The sequence below is a fragment of the Ciconia boyciana genome, chromosome 11 (genome assembly GCF_034638445.1).
Source record: "Ciconia boyciana chromosome 11, ASM3463844v1, whole genome shotgun sequence".
In the NCBI taxonomy this organism is placed as follows: Eukaryota; Metazoa; Chordata; class Aves; order Ciconiiformes; family Ciconiidae; genus Ciconia; species Ciconia boyciana.
Window position 1 is genome coordinate 6,532,350 of NC_132944.1, and position 19,024 is coordinate 6,551,373.

General features: G+C 38.2%; 1 protein-coding gene across 4 annotated transcripts; it reads left to right on the forward strand.

Annotated features, from left to right (window-relative positions):
• The first annotated feature begins 728 nt into the window (after positions 1-728).
• Positions 729-18,982, forward strand: NEK4 (NIMA related kinase 4). 4 transcript variants are annotated; one of them, XM_072875869.1, is made up of 16 exons: positions 730-1,013; positions 4,552-4,818; positions 5,829-6,026; positions 6,908-7,015; positions 7,684-7,838; positions 8,511-8,652; positions 9,525-9,950; positions 10,380-10,433; positions 10,661-10,804; positions 11,692-11,832; positions 12,218-12,284; positions 12,683-12,789; positions 14,125-14,213; positions 14,835-15,040; positions 16,651-16,784; positions 17,506-18,982. In XM_072875869.1, the coding sequence occupies exons 1-16, from the start codon at positions 921-923 to the stop codon at positions 17,596-17,598; spliced, it is 2,424 nt and encodes an 807-aa protein (XP_072731970.1). In that variant the 5' UTR covers positions 730-920; the 3' UTR covers positions 17,599-18,982. The 4 variants fall into 4 exon arrangements, with proteins under 4 accessions (XP_072731971.1, XP_072731970.1, XP_072731973.1 ...); XM_072875872.1 differs by lacking the exon at positions 730-1,013 and adding an exon at positions 1,233-1,271; XM_072875871.1 differs by lacking the exon at positions 730-1,013 and adding an exon at positions 1,695-1,771.
• Positions 18,983-19,024: the final 42 nt, after the last annotated feature.

Genomic DNA, 19,024 nt, shown 5'->3' on the forward strand with positions numbered 1-19,024 from the left:
ATCCATCTTCATGGCTGAAACCCAGGTCCAAGCTCCCAGGATCTTGCATCTTGCACAATCAATACCCATTCAGCTTGCTGCTACAAGGCCCATTTTCTTTATTTGTTGTCCTGACAGCATTAATTCTCTCTTCATCTTTTTAACTGGTTTAATTTCCTCCGTTGCATGAAACAAACTTTGAGGACTGGGAGTTAAATGCTCAGTGACAATAAAATATTCAAGTTTACAGAATTTGGGGTATTTTCTGTTTTTCCTGCCATCAGCTTTCTGAGGTGTGCAGCCATGGGAGGAACACAGGAGGATAGGTCCAGGAGCTCCTTTTAAACCACTCTGGAGCTTTTAAACCAATTCTCTGCCCCATCCAAACATGACAGGATGGCTCTGTAGAGCAGCTGTGCTCTGCCAGGCCTCCCCAGCCACCTCATGCCTCGGGGCACACGGTGGGGTGGTGGGGCCCATTGTGGTGCTGTGGGGTGTTGTGGCACAGCTGCCCACAGGGCTGTCACCGTGTCCCTATCCCCACCCTTCCCCAGGGCTCAGCACACGGGTCTCACAGAGCAGCACGCCAACGACCCTCGTGAGACACTGTTTTTGAGGGGGCGGCTCTGCTTCTCGGGCCGTAAGAAGAGGGAAAGCCTGCCTCACCACGACCGCTTGCTGCCTGCCCCACACCTCCCGCAGCCTCCCTTCCCACTCTTAACATGGCCGCCTCACCCGCTTCCAAAATGGCCGCGGGGCGCTCGCACCATAGAGACGTGCGGCGGTCCGCTCTGCACGCCGGCACGGCGTGCTCTCTATGGCAGCGGGGAGCCGTGGGCATCTCTATGGCAGCGGCGGCCGCGCTGCCGGGCGGGCGGGCCCTGGGGGCGCCGGCAGCCGGGCACTGACCGGGCCCGGGCCCGGGCCCGGGCTGCGGGAGGATGCCCCTGGCTGCCTACTGCTTCCTCCGAGCCGTGGGGAAGGGCAGCTACGGGGAGGTGAGCCTGGTGCGGCACCAGCAGGACAGCAAGCAGGTAGCGAGGGGCTGGTCGCAGGGGGGCACGGCTGCGGCCGTGGTTTGGTGTGAGGGGGATGGCCGTGGCCTGCTCTGGGGGTGCCGCTGGGGCCGTGGCCTGGTTGGGGGGTGCGACCTGTGGCCCGGCCTTGGCCTGTGGCCCTGACGACAGCCCCGAGCACGCCCAGGGCTGTGGCCTGGTGTCGGGGTGCAGCTGTGACCATGACCTGGTGTTGAGGTGTGACTGCAGCCACGTGAGCTGGGCTTGCCTGTCGAGGTATTCCTGTTTTCCTCCCCTGTCTATGAAGACTTTTATTAAAGGTCTTTATTAATGAAATGAAAAGACCTTTATTAATGGTCTTCTGGAGAAGACTCTCTATTTTCCCATTTTAATCTCAAAAAAACCCCCTGAAACCCAACCCCCCCAAATCCTCACTTTTTTTCACTTTTTTTTCATTTAAATAAAACTGCTTATTGTTTTTTTAATGCATAATCCCTTGTTTTGGGGAGGAAAACCTAGCTTTGGTAGTCCTTTGGGTGACAGGGAAATACAGCCTGCTCTTTCTAGCATGAAGCAGAAAAGGTTGCTCTTGGCTCGTGTAGTCTGTTTACAACATGCACATGTGGTAGAGATAAAAATGATAGCAAGGATGGAAAAAACAGCTTCTGGTGTTGGCTTTTGCTGGCATCAACTCTGCTGAAAGAAGATGGGCTTTGTGTTTGCTGTATCGGCTGTGGCAGAACCTGGCAAATTTTTGGTTATGTCAGAGTTGAAGTGCAAGTATTTTTTTCTTTGTCTTTTTGTTGGAAATCTGAAATAATCTGTCTTGCCTGGCCAAAGCAGGTGTGTTTGATAGAAAATGCGAGAGGATAAAGAAGTGGGGATGGAGAACACCCGCAGAGCAGTACCACAGAAACCTTGGGTGTGAGCCTTATGCCCAGGATTTGACTAGAGATGACACGTTTGTGCCCAGTAGTGATCAGAGGGTGCGTCCTTTCCGGATGAAGGCAGGGAAGAGGCTGGAATCCAAAGGCGAATCCCTACGACCTGTGGGTTGGGTAGCAGCGATGGCAGCACTTGTTCCCTCCAGGCCAGTCACCATGGTGCATAGTCCAATGTCCGCAAAGAGTTGCTAACCTTGTCGTCCTAAAAGTAAACAGTGCATTGAGGTGACTTTCAACAGTATACAGGTCCTTGGATTTCACCTCTTTGTCATGCTGCTGATCATTAACATTGGCAAGAGCCTTGCTTCCTTATCGTTGTTGTTGTATCTTAAATATTTGATACATTTTACTCTGTCTTATCTTTTGCCAACTTTTATAAGCTTTCTTCTGTAGCAGGATGATTGGAGTTTTTTATTGTGGCTTTGGCATAGTGCTACATGTTCTGTGAAATAAATTATATTTTATTTAAGCGTATTTGCTGTTAACTGAATGCTGTTTTTTTGTGGAGAAGGTGAAGTGGCTCCAGACGTTTAAAACAAAACAAAAAAAGTAATTTGTACACAATTTGGTATCAAATAAGGTGGAAGAGCATTGCAATAGACTTCATGGGAATCTTGCCAGGATAACATGCTCATTAAACCAAAGATAACCAATGTCATGTTTAAAGTTCGGTTATATGCATGCTTTTTGCATTTTGGTCGTATATTGTCTAAAGACAGCTGCTGATACAAAGCTAAAAGCTTTTGGTTTCCATGCCCAAAGATACGGTTGTAGTTGGCTTGTCATATAGAATGCAGTAGTTACAGCATTTCTATTGTATTTTAAACTTAGATGACGCTGTATACAATTAGTTTTGTTATATTCCTCTTGGGACCTGTGTGTCGTCACAGGTTATAAGAATTGAGGAGCTTGTCTAATATCCAGCAGACTTCTGAAACACAGAATCACGAGGTACTGTTGTTTCCTGCATAATTGGTTCCCTTGGTATATAGGGGGCAGTCTTCCTCAAGACTAATTAAATGTGCCAGACTAAATTGGCCAGCCTGGGAAGTAGACACCCTAAGTAATTGCCCAGGACACTGAAATTGAGTAAGTAAAAATTTTTTTTTAGATATTTTGATTTAAAAGCTCTCAGGTAAGAGTGGGATCAGGTGTGACCATGGTATGATTGTTCCATGGAAAGCTGATGCCTTAAAAGTGATTACCACAAAATTTGCATCAGGAAGTGGGCCAGGTCAGACCTAAATATTGGTGCTGTGTATGATGAACACGTGCTGTGGATTTTATTGTCTCATCTTCAGCTTCAATTATATTTTTGCTAAAACCTGAAATTCCTTAGAAAAACATTTGGCATAGTACATATTAGGGAAGTAAATAACAGCTTTCATATGTAGTTTTAAAAAATTCTAAATTCATCTTAATACAGAATAAAAGAAACTTAGGAATGAGCGTAAGACCTTTTGGCTCTTTCAGTATGACCAGAAGTCTCTACTTCCCTGTAACAGTTCATTTCTTCTTGAACAAGTTTAAGCCTGCATATGCAAAAACTCATAAATGCAACACACAGTTTTAAGGCAAGTTTTAAAAAAAGTAAATTATGTCTGCTTTCAGATTTTTGAGGAAGTATTTTTTCAATGTGCCCTTAACTATACCAGCCCTCCAACTGCATCTCTACTTGCTACATTTCTTTTCCTGATGGAAGCTTTTTTCCTATTCTCCTGTGCTTCACTGTTTTATAGACTTTTTGTACAAAGCAATTAATCCCAAGTCAGTTCTGCCTTGGGGGTCTTCTGCCAGGTACAAGTTTTTTCAGAAAAGAATGAACAGACTGAAAAGCTCAGCAGCGTTATTTTGTGCATTCAGAAATTCAGCTCTATTAGGTATTTCTTGTGAATATGATAATGAGGAATTTGTAATCTAAGCTGAGAAAACTGAGATGAAAACTGAGATTTTAACAACTTGTTTGGTCTTCAAATGTATGATCTATGTTTGCCAAAGTTGTGAGATGTTATTTCTTGAGCTTCTCTTTTTTTACAAAGAACATATGTTTCCTTTCACTTCTTCAGAAATGAAAAGTCCTTTTTTCCTTAAAAGAAGATGAAGGGAGTTGGGTTTGGTTTTCTAGCAGAGAAGAGCAAAATAAGTCTATCCAGATGACTTTTATCCTAGACTTCCATTGTCATTTTTTGCATATGACTGCATACTTTCCTTAAAGTTGTTATGTTTTTAAAGTTAATATTGAAGTGGCCCATTTTGAGAGTAACTGTGATGCACAAACAGGTATTTCAGGCTTAAGAGATGAATGATAGACACATTTAAAGTGAGAGTGGGCAAAAAAAGATAAATGTGAACATTAGTCAAAAGAAAGCAAAACACCACAAAATTCCTGGGCAGAGTTTCATTCAGGTAGATGAATAGAATAGCCGCACTGGTTCCATTTTTACGGTGTAATGGTAGAAATGATGTGTAACTGCTAGACGAATTGCAGTCTCTGTATAGAATAATGTGTGGAGATTTCAAATACTGTATTTCCTTTAGATTTGGGGAATTCCCTAGGTCTTCTGCATAGTTACTTTCATTTCTCATTATATACCTTGCAATTTCTTTTACAGTATGTCATCAAAAAGTTAAACCTTAAAAATGCTTCCAACCGAGAGAGGAAAGCAGCAGAACAAGAGGCACAGTTGTTATCCCAGTTGAAACACCCGAACATAGTCACCTACAGAGAGTCCTGGCAGGGGGAGGATGGCCTGTTGTATATTGTTATGGGCTTCTGCGAGGGAGGAGATCTGTATCACAAACTTAAAGAGCAGAAGGGCAAACTTTTGCCTGAGAATCAGGTGGTGGAGTGGTTTGTCCAGATTGCCATGGCACTGCAGGTAAATAAAGTATAACTTTGTCACCTTCAGATGTAAATTTAATTTGGTTCTTCCTTTATTTAAAAATTCCACAGTTAGGCTGCAGGCTTTGAATTCCAGTTTGGCTGGGTTAGCATCTAAATACAGTGTTTATTAGTACATTAAAAATGTTCACAGGTCATTGCAGTCAAATTAACAATTTCAGGTAAGAAATTGCTATCGTATTTATTTCTACACCTCCGTATCAGGGTAGACAATGGTAACCTCCAGGGTGTTTACAATTCTAGTCTCAAATGCTTCTCTGGTTTGAAAGTTTAGATTAAATTTTCAAAATGTAGTTTAAAAAAAAAAAGCAGATTATTTCAGAAGCATGTTGTGTTCTGTGGTTTTTCTGGTGTTTTTTAATGGTAAATTTAGACTACTAATTCATCATTTATATTAAATCTTATCTCACTCTGTTGAAATTTGGGAATTGGAGGTGATCAAACTTTAAAGACAATTGTTATAGTAATAAAGACCAGATATAAATGTTCACACTAAGAAATAAGAAATTGGACAGAAAATTCTATCTTAAAGTTGCCTGTTGTGATCAGACATACACAAGTCTCCAGTATTGCCTGTTCTTGTTTATTAGAAGACTAATTTTCTTCCCTGTTTACACAAAGCTCACATTGTATTTTCCACTGAAATTTTATACTTAAGACTAAGAAATGATTGTCAAGAAATGGAGGCAGCAGAAAGTGAGTTAAAGTCTGAGTCTTAACTTTACATTTTTATTTCCTCTTTTCTGCTGGCTTGTTAGAGCCATACAGGGAGATTTTACAGTGTCAGGTTTTGGGTCCATGCCTATATCAGTCGTTCTTAATGTTAATTCACTAATACTGTCCTTAGTAGAGGCACTCCTGACTTTGATGTGTCTTTTCTGCGTTTATATTTTCCCTCTTTGACTTGTGTAATGTGATTTTACTTTTCAGTGTAGAAGAACCAATTAGGAGTTACTTAACTCTATTTATGTGGTTTTTTTCCCCCAGTATTTACATGAAAAGCACATTCTGCACAGAGATCTTAAAACTCAAAATGTTTTTCTGACACGAACAAATATAATCAAAGTGGGTGACCTGGGAATAGCCAGAGTGTTGGAAAACCAATACGACATGGCCAGCACTCTCATAGGCACACCATACTACATGAGCCCTGAACTCTTTTCTAACAAACCCTACGACTACAAGGTAGAGTATGTCAATGCAAATATCATTTCTACTTCGTTAGGCAACTTATTTTGTTTGTCTGAGAAATTTACAATCTTATATATTGTTTTTAATTTCTTACTGCTGCCAACTCTTTTTAATGTCCCCAAAGGCCAAACAAAAAAATAGGGGAGAGATTCGCAGGGACCTTTGTTTCTGGAACTGTGTTAGCTGCAGTAGGTGGGAATTCATAGCATGCGATAACTTATCACAGCCAAGGTGTTCAGCAGGCTGCCTCTACCTATCACAGCATGCCAATGTAAACAACAAAGTTGGTCTATGTTAGATAGCTGCATTTTCTAAATTTATTATATAACAGACAGGAAGCTTTATACTCAAAAGTCTGTATTAGACATAACAGCAGCATTAAAAAAAAAAAAGATATTTTAAGTAGAGAAATAAGCAGTGTTGCTGTGAATTTAAAATACAACAAAATAAAGCAAACGTGCTCTTCTATACCTGTTCAGCTCTTGCTGCAAACCACACGCACCATAAATATGAGTGTCTACAATGAGCAAGAGCTGAGGGGAAACAGTACTTCCAATGAAAAATCAAAAGATTTTCATTTGCCAGTTAGAACCAATGTTGTACTTAAAAGAAAACAAACAAAAAACCCTATGAACAGCAACTTTCTACGCTTCTTTTCAGAAAAATCTGGTGATACTTGGAAGAAAGTAATTCCATTGATCAAAATTAAAAATAAAAGAGACGGAAGCCAAAAGTTTGCAATGGGGTTTGGTCTTAATTAGTTTACTGTCATTAAAGGCCTCTTTGAAAGCAGGTGACTAAGTCTGGAAATAAAACTTCTACAATTAATAAAAAGTTCCCAAAATGGTTTGTGTTTTTTTTCCCCCTTTTTTCAGTCTGATGTTTGGGCGTTAGGCTGCTGCGTTTATGAAATGGCTACACTCAAACATGCCTTTAATGCTAAAGACATGAACTCTTTGGTTTATCGAATTATTGAAGGAAAGGTAAAAACTTCTAAAATTTTTTTTATCTGTGCTTGAATTTTCTGTCTAGAACTTGAGATTATCTTTTCCAATCAAATATTTCATGGAGTTAAAAATATTTTGCATCGTACATGCATCATCAAATATGTTGTAAGACTGGTATTTCATGTGGGTATATGATGTAATATCAGACCCAGGGAGTTATTCATTTGTAGATACTGCTAGAGTTTCTTGTTACCCTTTTGTGTAACTAGTATATTGATTAGTTTTCAAAGTTCTGAGATGACTGACTTAATTTGCTTCTGGTTTAAACACTGTGCAAAGAATTAAATCACTATCCAGGTGATGCCATTTTCCTGTTAGGTAAGACTGGCTTATTTAAGTGTCTGTCTTGTTTTGGTATATAATGAAGTTAACATGGATTTATTTTATATAAATTTGTAAGCCTATTCACAGAACTTTAACTGCTGATATTAATAAAAAATTATGAACAGTTCTTAGACAAAACACTTGGAATTTCTATATTCTGTTTGATCTTAAGCACTTGGGTAACTTTCAGCACATGAACAATGGAACTATTTTTAATGCAAAGTATGTAGCTGAATATAACTGTCATGCATAAATAATCTAGCAGTAGCTCCTATTGACAAATACGTTAAATAATATCAGACTTCCCTTTCCTTTTACAGTTGCCACCCATGCCAAAGGATTACAGCCCACAGTTGGTAGAAATAATACGAACTATGCTCAGTAAAAAACCTGAGGAAAGACCTAGTGTGAAAAGCATACTACGACAGCCATATATCAGGCACCAAATTTCTTTGTTTTTGGAAGCCACGAAGGCGTAAGATATTTTCATTTGAGTGATTCTGTGCAAAATATTCATGTTACTGTGGTCTTTGTTTTACAAGTTCTCCTATTTTTTTGTAGCAGGATAAAATTAGTTCTGTTATGTGCAGTTACAAACCATATGAACATAGGAGTTTCTTCAGATTTTTTTGAGAAACAGAAGGGAATTAGAATGGATACTAGCTTTTTCTGCAAATGCAGAATAAAACTGTGCAATGGTTAAGATTGCACAGCTTATTCAGAGAGTTAAAAAAAAAAAGTAGCACCAGTATTTTCAAGGAAGTGCTGTGAGACATACATCTTTCCATATGGTTCTTTGAGGCCATTTATCAGTTGAGAGTTGTAACACCAAGTTCCTTTTGATATTCACTGATGTAATTATTTTTCTTTGTCAGGTTTAGTCAGTTATTTTACTGCCTCCAGATAGGACTGATCTTGGTGCTCTGCAGAACAAGTGTACGTTGCTGGCAGAGACTGAATGATGTTTTTAAGCTCCTTTTATAGAGATGAAAATGAGTATGTTGTGCGGTCTGTTGAAAAAGTCCAGTATCTTATACTCTATGTAAGCTGTTTAGTAGAGTGGATTTTTTTAATTAGTATAATCTAAAGAAATATCTTAAAGTCTTGTTGATGGTGACTGAATAAGCAACTTTCATTTTCTTTACAGGAAAGCAGCCAGAAGTCATAAGAAAACAGTGAATTCTAAACCTAAAGATCCTTGTTCTGTGGTCTCAGTTAAGAATGACTCTCATAGCAGGAAGGTTACACACCAAAACCACTCCTTTGAGCAAGCCAGGAAATACAAAGTTGTGAGATACATATTTTTTCTTTAAAAAACAAACCAAACAAACAACAACAAAAAAACCAAAACCCACTTGCTTTTTCTAGAGGAAAAAAACCAGTTTTATAAGTGCCTTGAGCATTCATAAGAACATAGATCTGATTCCTAGAAATGTGTAAAATTCATATGAAGGAATTGTGTTTAGGCAAGAGTGGAAGTAAACAAACAGCTGTGGATCAGTAAAACTAATTGCAATGTCTTAACTCTAAGATGTTAACTAAACAACATCTGTTTTTTTCATTTGTGGGTCACTATGTGAATTACTCATGGAGTATTTGAAGTCAAATATTTTTTCAAATATTTGATGACAAGTGGTAATCATTTTTAAATATATGTTTTTGACTGGAAAAAACAGTTACAACCAAAAATTGTTTATTGTTGGAATTCTTTCCAGTGTTTAGAACAAATCTTTTGTGATGGTTAGTCTTGTGCATGTTTTTTATTTTCTGTAATGAGTCTGCTATTGTGGATTTAAGCTTTCAGTGCTGAAATACTGAATGCATATGGTGTAGTACATCTTAAAAACTGTTGGTACTGGTTGGCTCCTCCCTTATGGAAGAGCCAAGGGAGTACAACTTTTCTTTCATGGTCCTGGTGAAAAGTAGATGTACTGTATGTGTATAAACTAATGCCTGAAATATGTCATTTGCAAATGCAGCCTGTATCTTTTTAAAAATGAGGGTTGCAGCTTTTTTGAGGCTCTTAATCTGTAATTGATCATAATTTCATTGCAGTTTATGTATTCTGGTATGTTAATGATTTTCCTTCGGTGCTTATTCTTTCATATATGCATAATACCCAAAAGATAATTCATTTTTTTTGTTTTCCTTTTAATTCTAGAATGAAGAAGACTGCATTATCAAATATAAAGCCACCAAATTTTGTCCCTCAGAGAAACCAGCTGTTGAGTTGGAAAGAAAACCAAGCAATAATGATTTGAACAACCTGACAGACTCCTTAGCTACAGTTAGTGACGTGAACATTGATATCTTACCATCTGAAAGGATGAAGTATGGAAGTGAGAAGTGTGGCAGTGAGCGTATTCCAGAGAATATTAAAGCAAAGTATTTAAATGTTCCAGGGAATTCTAAAATAACATCCAGTAGCCCACCAATTCAGGAAAATGGACTACAGCAAAGAGCAAAGCAAGCTTTTGAAGCTGAAGATGTTGATTCTAAGCAGTCTTCTGTTGATGCTATAGAAGAACATGGTGACACTTTGAAACTCCTGCAGCCTGTATCAAAAGACCAAAAGCAAACTGACCTGGTAATGTATTTATGCTTACTTGAAATAGATTTAACTAATGGCTAGCTCTTGAAATTTAGAGAGCTGCTGCACATGTTTTTCTGTCAAAGTAGGATGCTACTGATACAATTATTGAGACGCTGAAGTAGCTAGGAGCCTTGGTTTCAGATTTGCAAAGGCAACATGGTGAAGTATTTTTAGGCTTGCATCTAGATGATGAAAATTCTGTTTTTACAGGGAACAACAATTTTCTTTTCCAGCTGAAAAGAGAGATGGTAAGAATAGTTTTGTAACTTCTTTGTTCTATGTTCTAAATAGGCCTGGCTAATCTCGAGCTGGTCCTGATTTGGATGGGGAGGTAACAGGTGGTGACTGTCTTTTCATTGCATTTTGGTCTACAGTGAGATTTTTGTATGCACTTTTCTAATGAGAAGTCATTATCTATTGTAGAGCTTGGATTCTACTGAAAAGCTGCTAGCCCCGTTTGTTCCTGTTGTAATTCAAGTAAGTGTCCTTCTTTGAAGGTTTAGTAGCTTAAAAATGCTGGTACAGCAGGTATTTTTTTTCTAACTGTCTATCAAGTAAGAGTTTATTGTGGTTGTTACTGTGATATGTTAAGGTGGATGCAGTCCAAATAGTAAAGTGGCCTGTGCTGATTTTTTTAAAAAGTGTGTATGTGTAAATCTGGAATTGGCATGTCTACAGTTTTTAAAAATACTTTTACTTATTAGGATGACATCGGTAATGGAGCTTCAGGAGATGCTCAGGAAAAAGTTACTTCCCACTTGCAGCCTCATAGTTCTGTCAGTGAACCCTCTCTCTCACGGCAGCGACGACAGAAGAAAAGAGAGCTAGCTGAAGTCTGTTCAGAGAAGGTGCAGATACTCAGAAAATAATTCTCCTCTTTCCTTTAAGACTCCTGCATTTTTTACTCTTTAAATGGGACCTATATTTTTTAAAAAGGGTGGGGTTTTTTATGCTGTTCTTGTTTCATGTGTACCTATATAACTTCATTGGTAACAAAATGCAGAACACTCAAGATGTCCTTTAGAAGCAGTCTGTGTAAATCTTTGAAAATCTCCATAACCCTCACAAGTGTGAGGTGGGTGTGCCAGGTGGGTGCAAGGAAACACAGTGAACTGTGGGCTTTGCTTTTGCTGTGCTACAGTCTTTCCTAGCAATTTCCATCAGGACTTCTCACTGTGACTACAAAATATATAGCAGTACTTTTCCTGACTGTTGTGGATAAGGCCACTTGTAGCGGGTAGTAGATTACTAGTATTTTAGAACAGACACATGTAATGGCTGCCCTTAGCTTATGAGTGCAAACTCTAGGAAGAAAATCTTGGCCCTTACACGTGCACATAAGATAGGGCTCCTGTCAATGCTTCCACACTGAGCAGAGAGATTTCTTTGGGGAAAGGCACTGGCTATACAGGGATAGAGAAGAGGGTGATTGGTTTTCAGTATCATATCCTATTTTTCTCTTGGATTTTGCTATTTGAGGGTGGGGACAGTTGCAAAAGCATTGGCTGAAAAATAGTCTGGGAGGAGGGAGATAAGATGTAGAGATAGGGAGAAGGGAAGTGGAAGCAAGCAGAAGTGTGGAGAGGGAGGGATGAAGTTGGGAGATGTGAGGAGGTTACAGTAGGATCCAAAACCTCTGGCATCCAGCCTTACCATGCAAGAATGTCTTCTAGATTGCAGAATACTTTAACTTTTAATAAAAAAGGTATAAATTCTTGCTCCCTTCTCTTTCAAGTTCAGAGCAGCTGCTCCTCAGCCTTTACCTTTTCCTTCGGATGTGAACGCAAAGACAACACAGAGCTGTGCAGAGCAGAATGCTGCTGAAGTCTCTGAATCTGTAAATAGCACCAAAACCAGTCAAGTTGCCATTTCAAAGGTTAGTGCTGAATACTGTGTCAGCTTATTTTTGTCTCTTGTTCCTTCTGAGCAGTTTGTTCTTTGAGTGTATGCACAGTGAGTAAAGAGATGTATAGTAGCTTCCTACCTAATGGAAGTCCTGTCAAGCACCTGGTCAGTGCAGGATGAGAAGTTGCCTTGCTAAACCAGGGAGGTCAGAAGCTACTCTTCTAGAGTGTATATTAGTCTAATTGACCAAGATCATTTTGTAGTAAATAATTAAGCATTTGTTAGATGATCAGAAGGTCTACTCTAATAGCTCTCTTCCATGTTAGTTGAAAAAGGTTTTTTTGCTTTATAGGTGATTAGATAACAAAAGCCACTGTGGTGATAGCTAATTAATATCAAATTAACTTCTTTTGAAGGAACGGCCCTTGTCAGCAAGAGAACGAAGGAGGCTGAAACAGTCTCGGGAGGAGATGTTTCCCTCTGGTAATTTTTATGTTTGCACATTAACATTCTATGTATAAGTAGGCTGATAACATCTTTGTGAAGAAATTATAACTTGCTGTCTGTTCTTCACTAACATCTTCAGAAAGATGCACTAAGGGTCTAGTTCTGTGTTAAATAAAAATTTCTGTTAACGTGTTTATTTTTCTGCTTCTTATTCAGTTATGTTCAGTTGTGTTTAGTGGTGACAAGTTGTCTTTGAAATGTACACGAAGCGCAGAATATACACCTTTCAGATAGAAGCTTCAGTGTTTTCTCTTAGCAGAATACCTACCTGCCTGTCTTCTGCCAGGTGATAGACTTTTTCTTGCATGAGCATGAAACTAATTCAAAATACATGCAGCTAAGTTGTAAATATTGTAAAAATGTCATCCTTCCAGTGATTCCAGCAAGACGAACATCAAATAGTGCTGTAGTTGAAGCAAAATCATATATGGAAAATCATGTTAAAGTTGCTCACTCCTCATCAGGTCCCAGTATTTCTCAGGTAAACTGGGGTCATCTGCTTTTGAAATATTTGAATGCAGGCACAATTTGGGAAGAAAATGATATTTAAAAAAACCTCTACGTGTGGAAGAAACTCTCAGTCAATAGGGGCGCACAGTTCTCTATATATTGCTTTATAAGTGCTAGGGTAGAGTACAGATGTCTAATCCACCTTTTTCTTTGACTAGATCAGTTTAAAATTCTAGCCTCACTGTGCATTTTCACTCCACTTGTCAGAGATGAAGGCTAGGGACCTCTTACTGATTGTTCTGGGCTCTCTAAATTGCAGGGTTTATTTTATTTTGGAAGGGAAAAATTTTATCCTGAACTATGCTTTAGTTATAGATGAGTAGTGTACTTTAAATTTCTATTAACAACACACTACCTTTAGCCTGGTACATCTAACTTTGCTTTGGTAGTGGTGTTTGAATTTTTTTTTTTTTTTAAATTTGCAGTCATGTTAAGTGCATACGTTTATGTGCTGGCAATAAGGAATAGATGCTAGATAAAAAGGTGAATAGTTTCTGTTAACATACTCTTCCTTGTCTAATTAGAAAGTATTTTTTTAAGATCTTAAACGTACATTGGACAAAAATCTTCTGCAACACCAGGGGAACATTAATAATGCCAATAAATGCAGAAGAGTAACTGTGAAGCAATTTTAGTCTGAAATTTCAAAGTGTAGGCTCTGTTGTCCTCAGCCCAGAACTTGCATGGAAGGTGTTTTGCATGTTTGACCTACGTGTGTATGCTTATAAGTGGCATCTAAATGCAAAAACTTCATCTGCATTCACAAACTGAGATTACGTAAGGTTAGTACACACTAGTTGTATGTGCATATGCAAGTGATGTTTTTGCATATTATGCTATGCATTGAACACAAGACTGTAGAGACAGAAGTGGTTAAAGCCTCCATATAATTTAGGGAATGCAGGGAACTTACTGAACTGATAAAAATATATTTAAATATTATTTTAAAATGTGTATTAAAGGCCAGTAGATGGGCTAAGGGTAATGACTTTGTCCGTTCTTAGCCCATTATATTATAAAAGTACACGATTTAATTGCTTTTAATAGAGGCACTTGGTGAAGCATTTGTAGTGGTTAAAACTGCACGACTGAGATGTAACGCTAGTCAAATACACATTTCATAAAGTATGTCCTGTGTATTAGCTTGTATGTAAAACCAAAGGTTACACCTTTTAAATATTATCAAGCTGAGTCTGTAAAAATATGCTTGTTGAGTTTTTTTCTGTGTAAGAAAAGTAATTCATGCTATATTGATAAATTACTTTTGACTATTAGAATTTTTGTCATTTATTCCCTCTTCACTTAGAGAAAGAGAGTAACCCATTGTCTGTCTGATGATGAGTTAAGCTCTTCCACAAGCTCTACAGATAAGTCTGATGGCGATTCCAAGGAGAAGTAAGTATTGTATTTTAATACTGTGCAAGAGTGTTCACTCCTATATTGGACCTTGACTTGGAGTGGAAAAAAATGGCAGGAATTGCTTTCAGTTTATCTCTACATAGTGAGTGATTGAAGAAGTATGTGATGCATAAAGAAAACAAACTCCATGTAATTGTTGCCCCTCTGTGATTGTCTACCTCTGTTTTTTGTCAACTGGAGCTTCCCAGCAAACCAACCTTCCAGCATCAAAGGACATATACTGTCAGAATGCATTAAAAGCATGAGTTCAAAGGTGCCAGTATGCTTCCTTTCCACTGTGAATGAGGCTGAATTTATTTCTGATTTTGTCAGTGTAAGCAGCTTTTCAAAAACTATGATTTGCTGCATTAGCACAGGTGTAGCTACACAGGTAGCAGTAGCCGATAGGATTGTGAATTGTTGCTAGGTGAATGGGCTCTGAGCCTTTGTTAGATGAAATACTGATAATGTTGCTATTGATAAAACTGCACCACAAGAAGTAATTTAGCATGGAATACTTAGCAGGACCTCACTAAACCTATTGAAAGTCCTCTGAATGCAAGGTGGAAGTTGCATCGTGAATGGTGACTGAATTACATCTTATTTCTCCTCTATTAGAAAAAGCAATATGAATGAAATGAATGACTTGGTGCAGCTAATGACATGGACACTGAAAATGGACTCTAAGGAGAACTCTGAATACTGTGTAACTTCGACTCCAGCCACAGAGTTTAAACTTCATAGAAAATATCGAGACACTTTGATTTTGCATGGAAAATCACCTGATGAATCAGAGGAATTAAAATTTGAAGAGATTTCTTCAGGTCTGTTGCTCTGTTATTTAAATGAATGGTTGTCAACTGCTAATAACCAAAGAAAACCTGCTAGTGGGCAGCAGAAGACAATCCACTCTTATTTCTTCTCAAGTCTCAATAATGCTTACAGAAGTAAACATCTTTCTAAATAATTTTTTGTGCAAAACTGCTCTAGTTGTGGTTTACTTGCCAATGAAAGGAACGTGTGATCGATCTGTGTAATTACTAATGAAGAGAGAAAGCTGGTCTGCAATATGAGGTTTTCCCATGTGACTTATACTTAGAAGCTTCCAAAATGAACAGTTGGCATTGAGTATTTTGAAATAAGATTTTTAAGGCATTCAAACGATTTGATAGCTGTAAAGCTTTGTGAATTATGGATAAAGCTGAAATTGTACACAAAGCATTAACAACAGTGGAGGTTTGTACGAGTAGAAGTTCATCCTTATTGGAGAATTTGGGCAAGCTTATTTTTCCTACAGATACAGGTGCAAGAATCAAATAATTTTTCATATTTAAGGTCTGGCTTAGACTGTAACTATGTGTATGTATTCCAAAAAGCAAGAAAAAATTGTATTTGCTATGACTGCACTTACTATGCAACAAGAACAAGTGAAAAAGCTGAGGGAAGGTTTTTGAAGTCTCAGACCTCCTTGTACTTATTGTTTTAAATGAGAAGGATTCTACTTGTAACTAGTCTGGTGATAGGCAAAGCAATGGGACAACACTGGATTTTACTCTGGTAAATTGATTCTGCATAGCTAAAGTAAAATATGTTGAAAGAGTTTGTCTCTAAACAGGTATGACAGAACGTTGAAGGTACAAATTTCAGTGGTATTTTTTTTCCTGTCTGTTTTTCTCACTCTTCAAGTATTGTATAGTGAGATCCTCTAGCTATTTATTTACTACCATTTGGGATGACAGAGCCACTGCATTTCTGAGCTGAAACTTATTTTAATTAGATCAGATATTTTATGTTCAGAAGGTGATCCATCGTATTAAAGGAGTGTTGGTGATTTCAGTGATTAAAAGAGCAAGCTACCGTTCTGAGTTCAGTTCCTAATGGAGGCCTCCCCTTATAAAATTACTATCTCTTGTTGGCAGCTTCAGCTGAGGAGCAAAAGATTCAAAGGCTGTTGAGACAAACAGGCAGATGGCAGAAACGATGCCATTACTGTTTTACAGTGATTAAACTTTTTTTACATTTGCTGTAAGTACAAGTGATTGAATTATTAAAATGTTTGGGTGGTGGTGTAGTATCGGAGAGTAGTACTTTTCATTCAAATAATATTTGTAATATAGTATACAGGAACCACCTGAAACAAAGTTACAGGGACCTAATTGTGCAAACCATGCCTGTGTTGACTTTGTACTGTCCAGTGTCTTAAGAGTTGGCATCTGAGTGCTTCTGATTCACCATGTTTGTTGATCGTTCTAGCTAGCCAGTTCAGACGTTCTAGCTAGCCACTTCAGATAAAGTTATTTTATGCAAATGGTCAGCTGTCATAATATTTACAATGTCATCCCATATCCTTCTTCTGCATAGAGTATGAAAATTGACTATACTGAAAGTAATTATTACTGCATTGATCTTTTTTTTTTTTTTTTTTTTCCACTAGATATGTTATCAGTTCCTGACAAGATTAGGAGAATGGTTGAAATCCTGAGATCTGATGTGGTGCAAGGATTGGGAGTGAAACTTCTTGAGAAGGTGTACAGCATCATGGAAGAAGACGATGAAGTGAAAAGAGAGGTGAATGTCTTTCATATTAAAATTGCTTAATTTCTTTATAGATAAATGAGCAGGGTCTTTACTACCTGCCCCCCCCCCCCCCCCCCCTTAGATATTGATATAGTAGTGCAAACCTTGATTCCAAAAAGTGTTGATGTAGTTGGCAGCAAGGGCCTAAGCATGTTGTCATTTTCAATCTTAAAAAATTTGATTCTGGATGTGGACTGTTCAACCACAAATTCTTCAGAAAGCGTAGGAGCTTTAGAATTGTACCATGGTCCCTGAGTTTGCAGAAGATGCAAGGGATGCGAGTAACTTTGTGGTATTTCTCCTATAATAATTTCTTTTGAACTGTAATTTTTTGCCTTCACGTTCCTTTGCCTAATGCCCCTTATGTCCAAAGTGAGAAACAGTTTAATATCTATTCCTAATAGAGGTGAGTGAGCAATACCTCCAGCTCATTTGATTCAAAACTTGGTTACAAATAAAATACTGCATGGGTAAGTATAACCTGTGAAGATCTGATTTATATTTTAAATTGTAGGGTGGATTTGGAACTCTCTTGCCTTCAGGCAACAGACTCTTCCATTTTTCTTCCCTCCCATCTATGTTGTCAAACTTCACATGCTGCTTTCAACTGAGTGCTTTGGTATTTTTTTTTTTTTAGTATTTTGGTAGTTCCTGCTTTTTCCTTGCTCAATGTCAATAAATTTTGTGGGGTTTTTTTGTGTGTTCTAAACAGCTGCAGTTGCGGGAGTATATGGGAGACAAGTATGCAAGTTACAGTGCAAAGGCACGCCACCTGAAATTTCTTGAAGAAAATGTGAAGTTCTGACCAAACTTTTTCCTTAGAGAAAAGGACTGTTTTATAGCTCATTTGATAGATTGGACCAGCTTACAAAGCACATTTATCCATTGACCTCCTTTGCTGGAATAAGGAGGTGAACTTGCAAAAAACGTTATAGTTTGTAGTAATATTTTTCTTGTTAAAATGTGAACCAGGCTATCACTTCTCAGAAGAGAAACTGTTTAGTTTAGTTTTTATTCTCTTAATGAAACTTTTAAAAGTTGCTTTTATAGATGCAAAGAGGGATGAATACCAAGTTTTGTACACAAAGGAGTGTCAAAAACTGATGTTTTGATTTGAATTTGTCATAGCAAAAGGTTTTTGGTATGGTCATATACTAAATACAGTAACAAAATCTATGCCAAGTCTATGGTGTGATAGGCTATAAGCTATTACATCAAATAGATGTGAAAATTTAGCAGGCAGAAACAATTACCAATTTTTGTAGCACCAAAAACCCTCCAGGTTTGGTACACTGCCACGTGAAAAGTGCTAAAGGGGGTGGTTGTACTGCTTTTTAAGCAGAGCCTTTGCTTTTGTGTCTTATTGCTAAGGCAGTCACCAAGGTGGTGGAAAGTATTTGGTAACTGGATAAAATAAGTCTGAAAATGCTTGAAAGGAACACAGCTATGGTTACCATGGTCCCAGCTGGAGGAATCCCTTTGCCTTACAAATACTAATTCCTTTTAGGAATGAAAGTGCCCAAGACCAGGGTCACTTAGAGAAAGAGGCGTCTCAGATTTTCCCTTTCTTTGCATCTAGATTGTGTTGCTACATGTGCCCAGGCATTGTCATGTACCATCACTACAGAAAAAGCACGTGTTCTTTTTTAAAGGATAAAGAAGTCAAAAGGGAATTGAATTTGTAAAATAAAATTTTAAATGCACAACCTGTCTCTTTCCCTGCTTCTAGCTTAAATATTGTAACCTTCAGCACCTATGAAGGAGACTAACATGACACTCAATAGTAAAAAAGTGCAATACCTGTGAATCCTGCTGCCTCTCACATACTAGATGCCCAAGTTACAAGGTTTCAAGAGCTATTGTATTATGCAGAGTTAAGATGTTACTTTCTCTACCCACGCAAATTAATTTTAAACAAAAAATGCCACTCTGCAGTCTCCTATCCTAGAACACTTTCCAGTTCTTAGCATTTTTCAGAACTGTGGGATATGTACTGTTTTACAGTACTTGTTACAGCCTGACACTACTGCTAGCTTGCTTTACGAATGGTTAGAAATATTTTAGTAGAAGTCCAGCTGTATATTATCTTTTAGGTTATGGCAACAGCTTAACTAGACTTGATCTGATCTGCTGTGTTCCTTTTTACTAAACTACTTGAGTAAGATGTGACCTCCAGTAGCCTTCTAAAGTTAATCCCTCCCACACCTGCCTTCCCAGTGACTTCACTGAAA

Bases quoted from the DNA above. Each gene is read 5' to 3' on its own strand.
- NEK4 (XM_072875869.1), top strand. From the start codon at position 921: ATGCCCCTGGCTGCCTACTGCTTCCTCCGAGCCGTGGGGAAGGGCAGC. The intron at 6,027-6,907 runs GTAGAGTATGTC...CCCTTTTTTCAG, and splicing joins ACAAACCCTACGACTACAAG to TCTGATGTTTGGGCGTTAGG. The intron at 10,434-10,660 runs GTAAGTGTCCTT...TTTACTTATTAG, and splicing joins TTGTTCCTGTTGTAATTCAA to GATGACATCGGTAATGGAGC.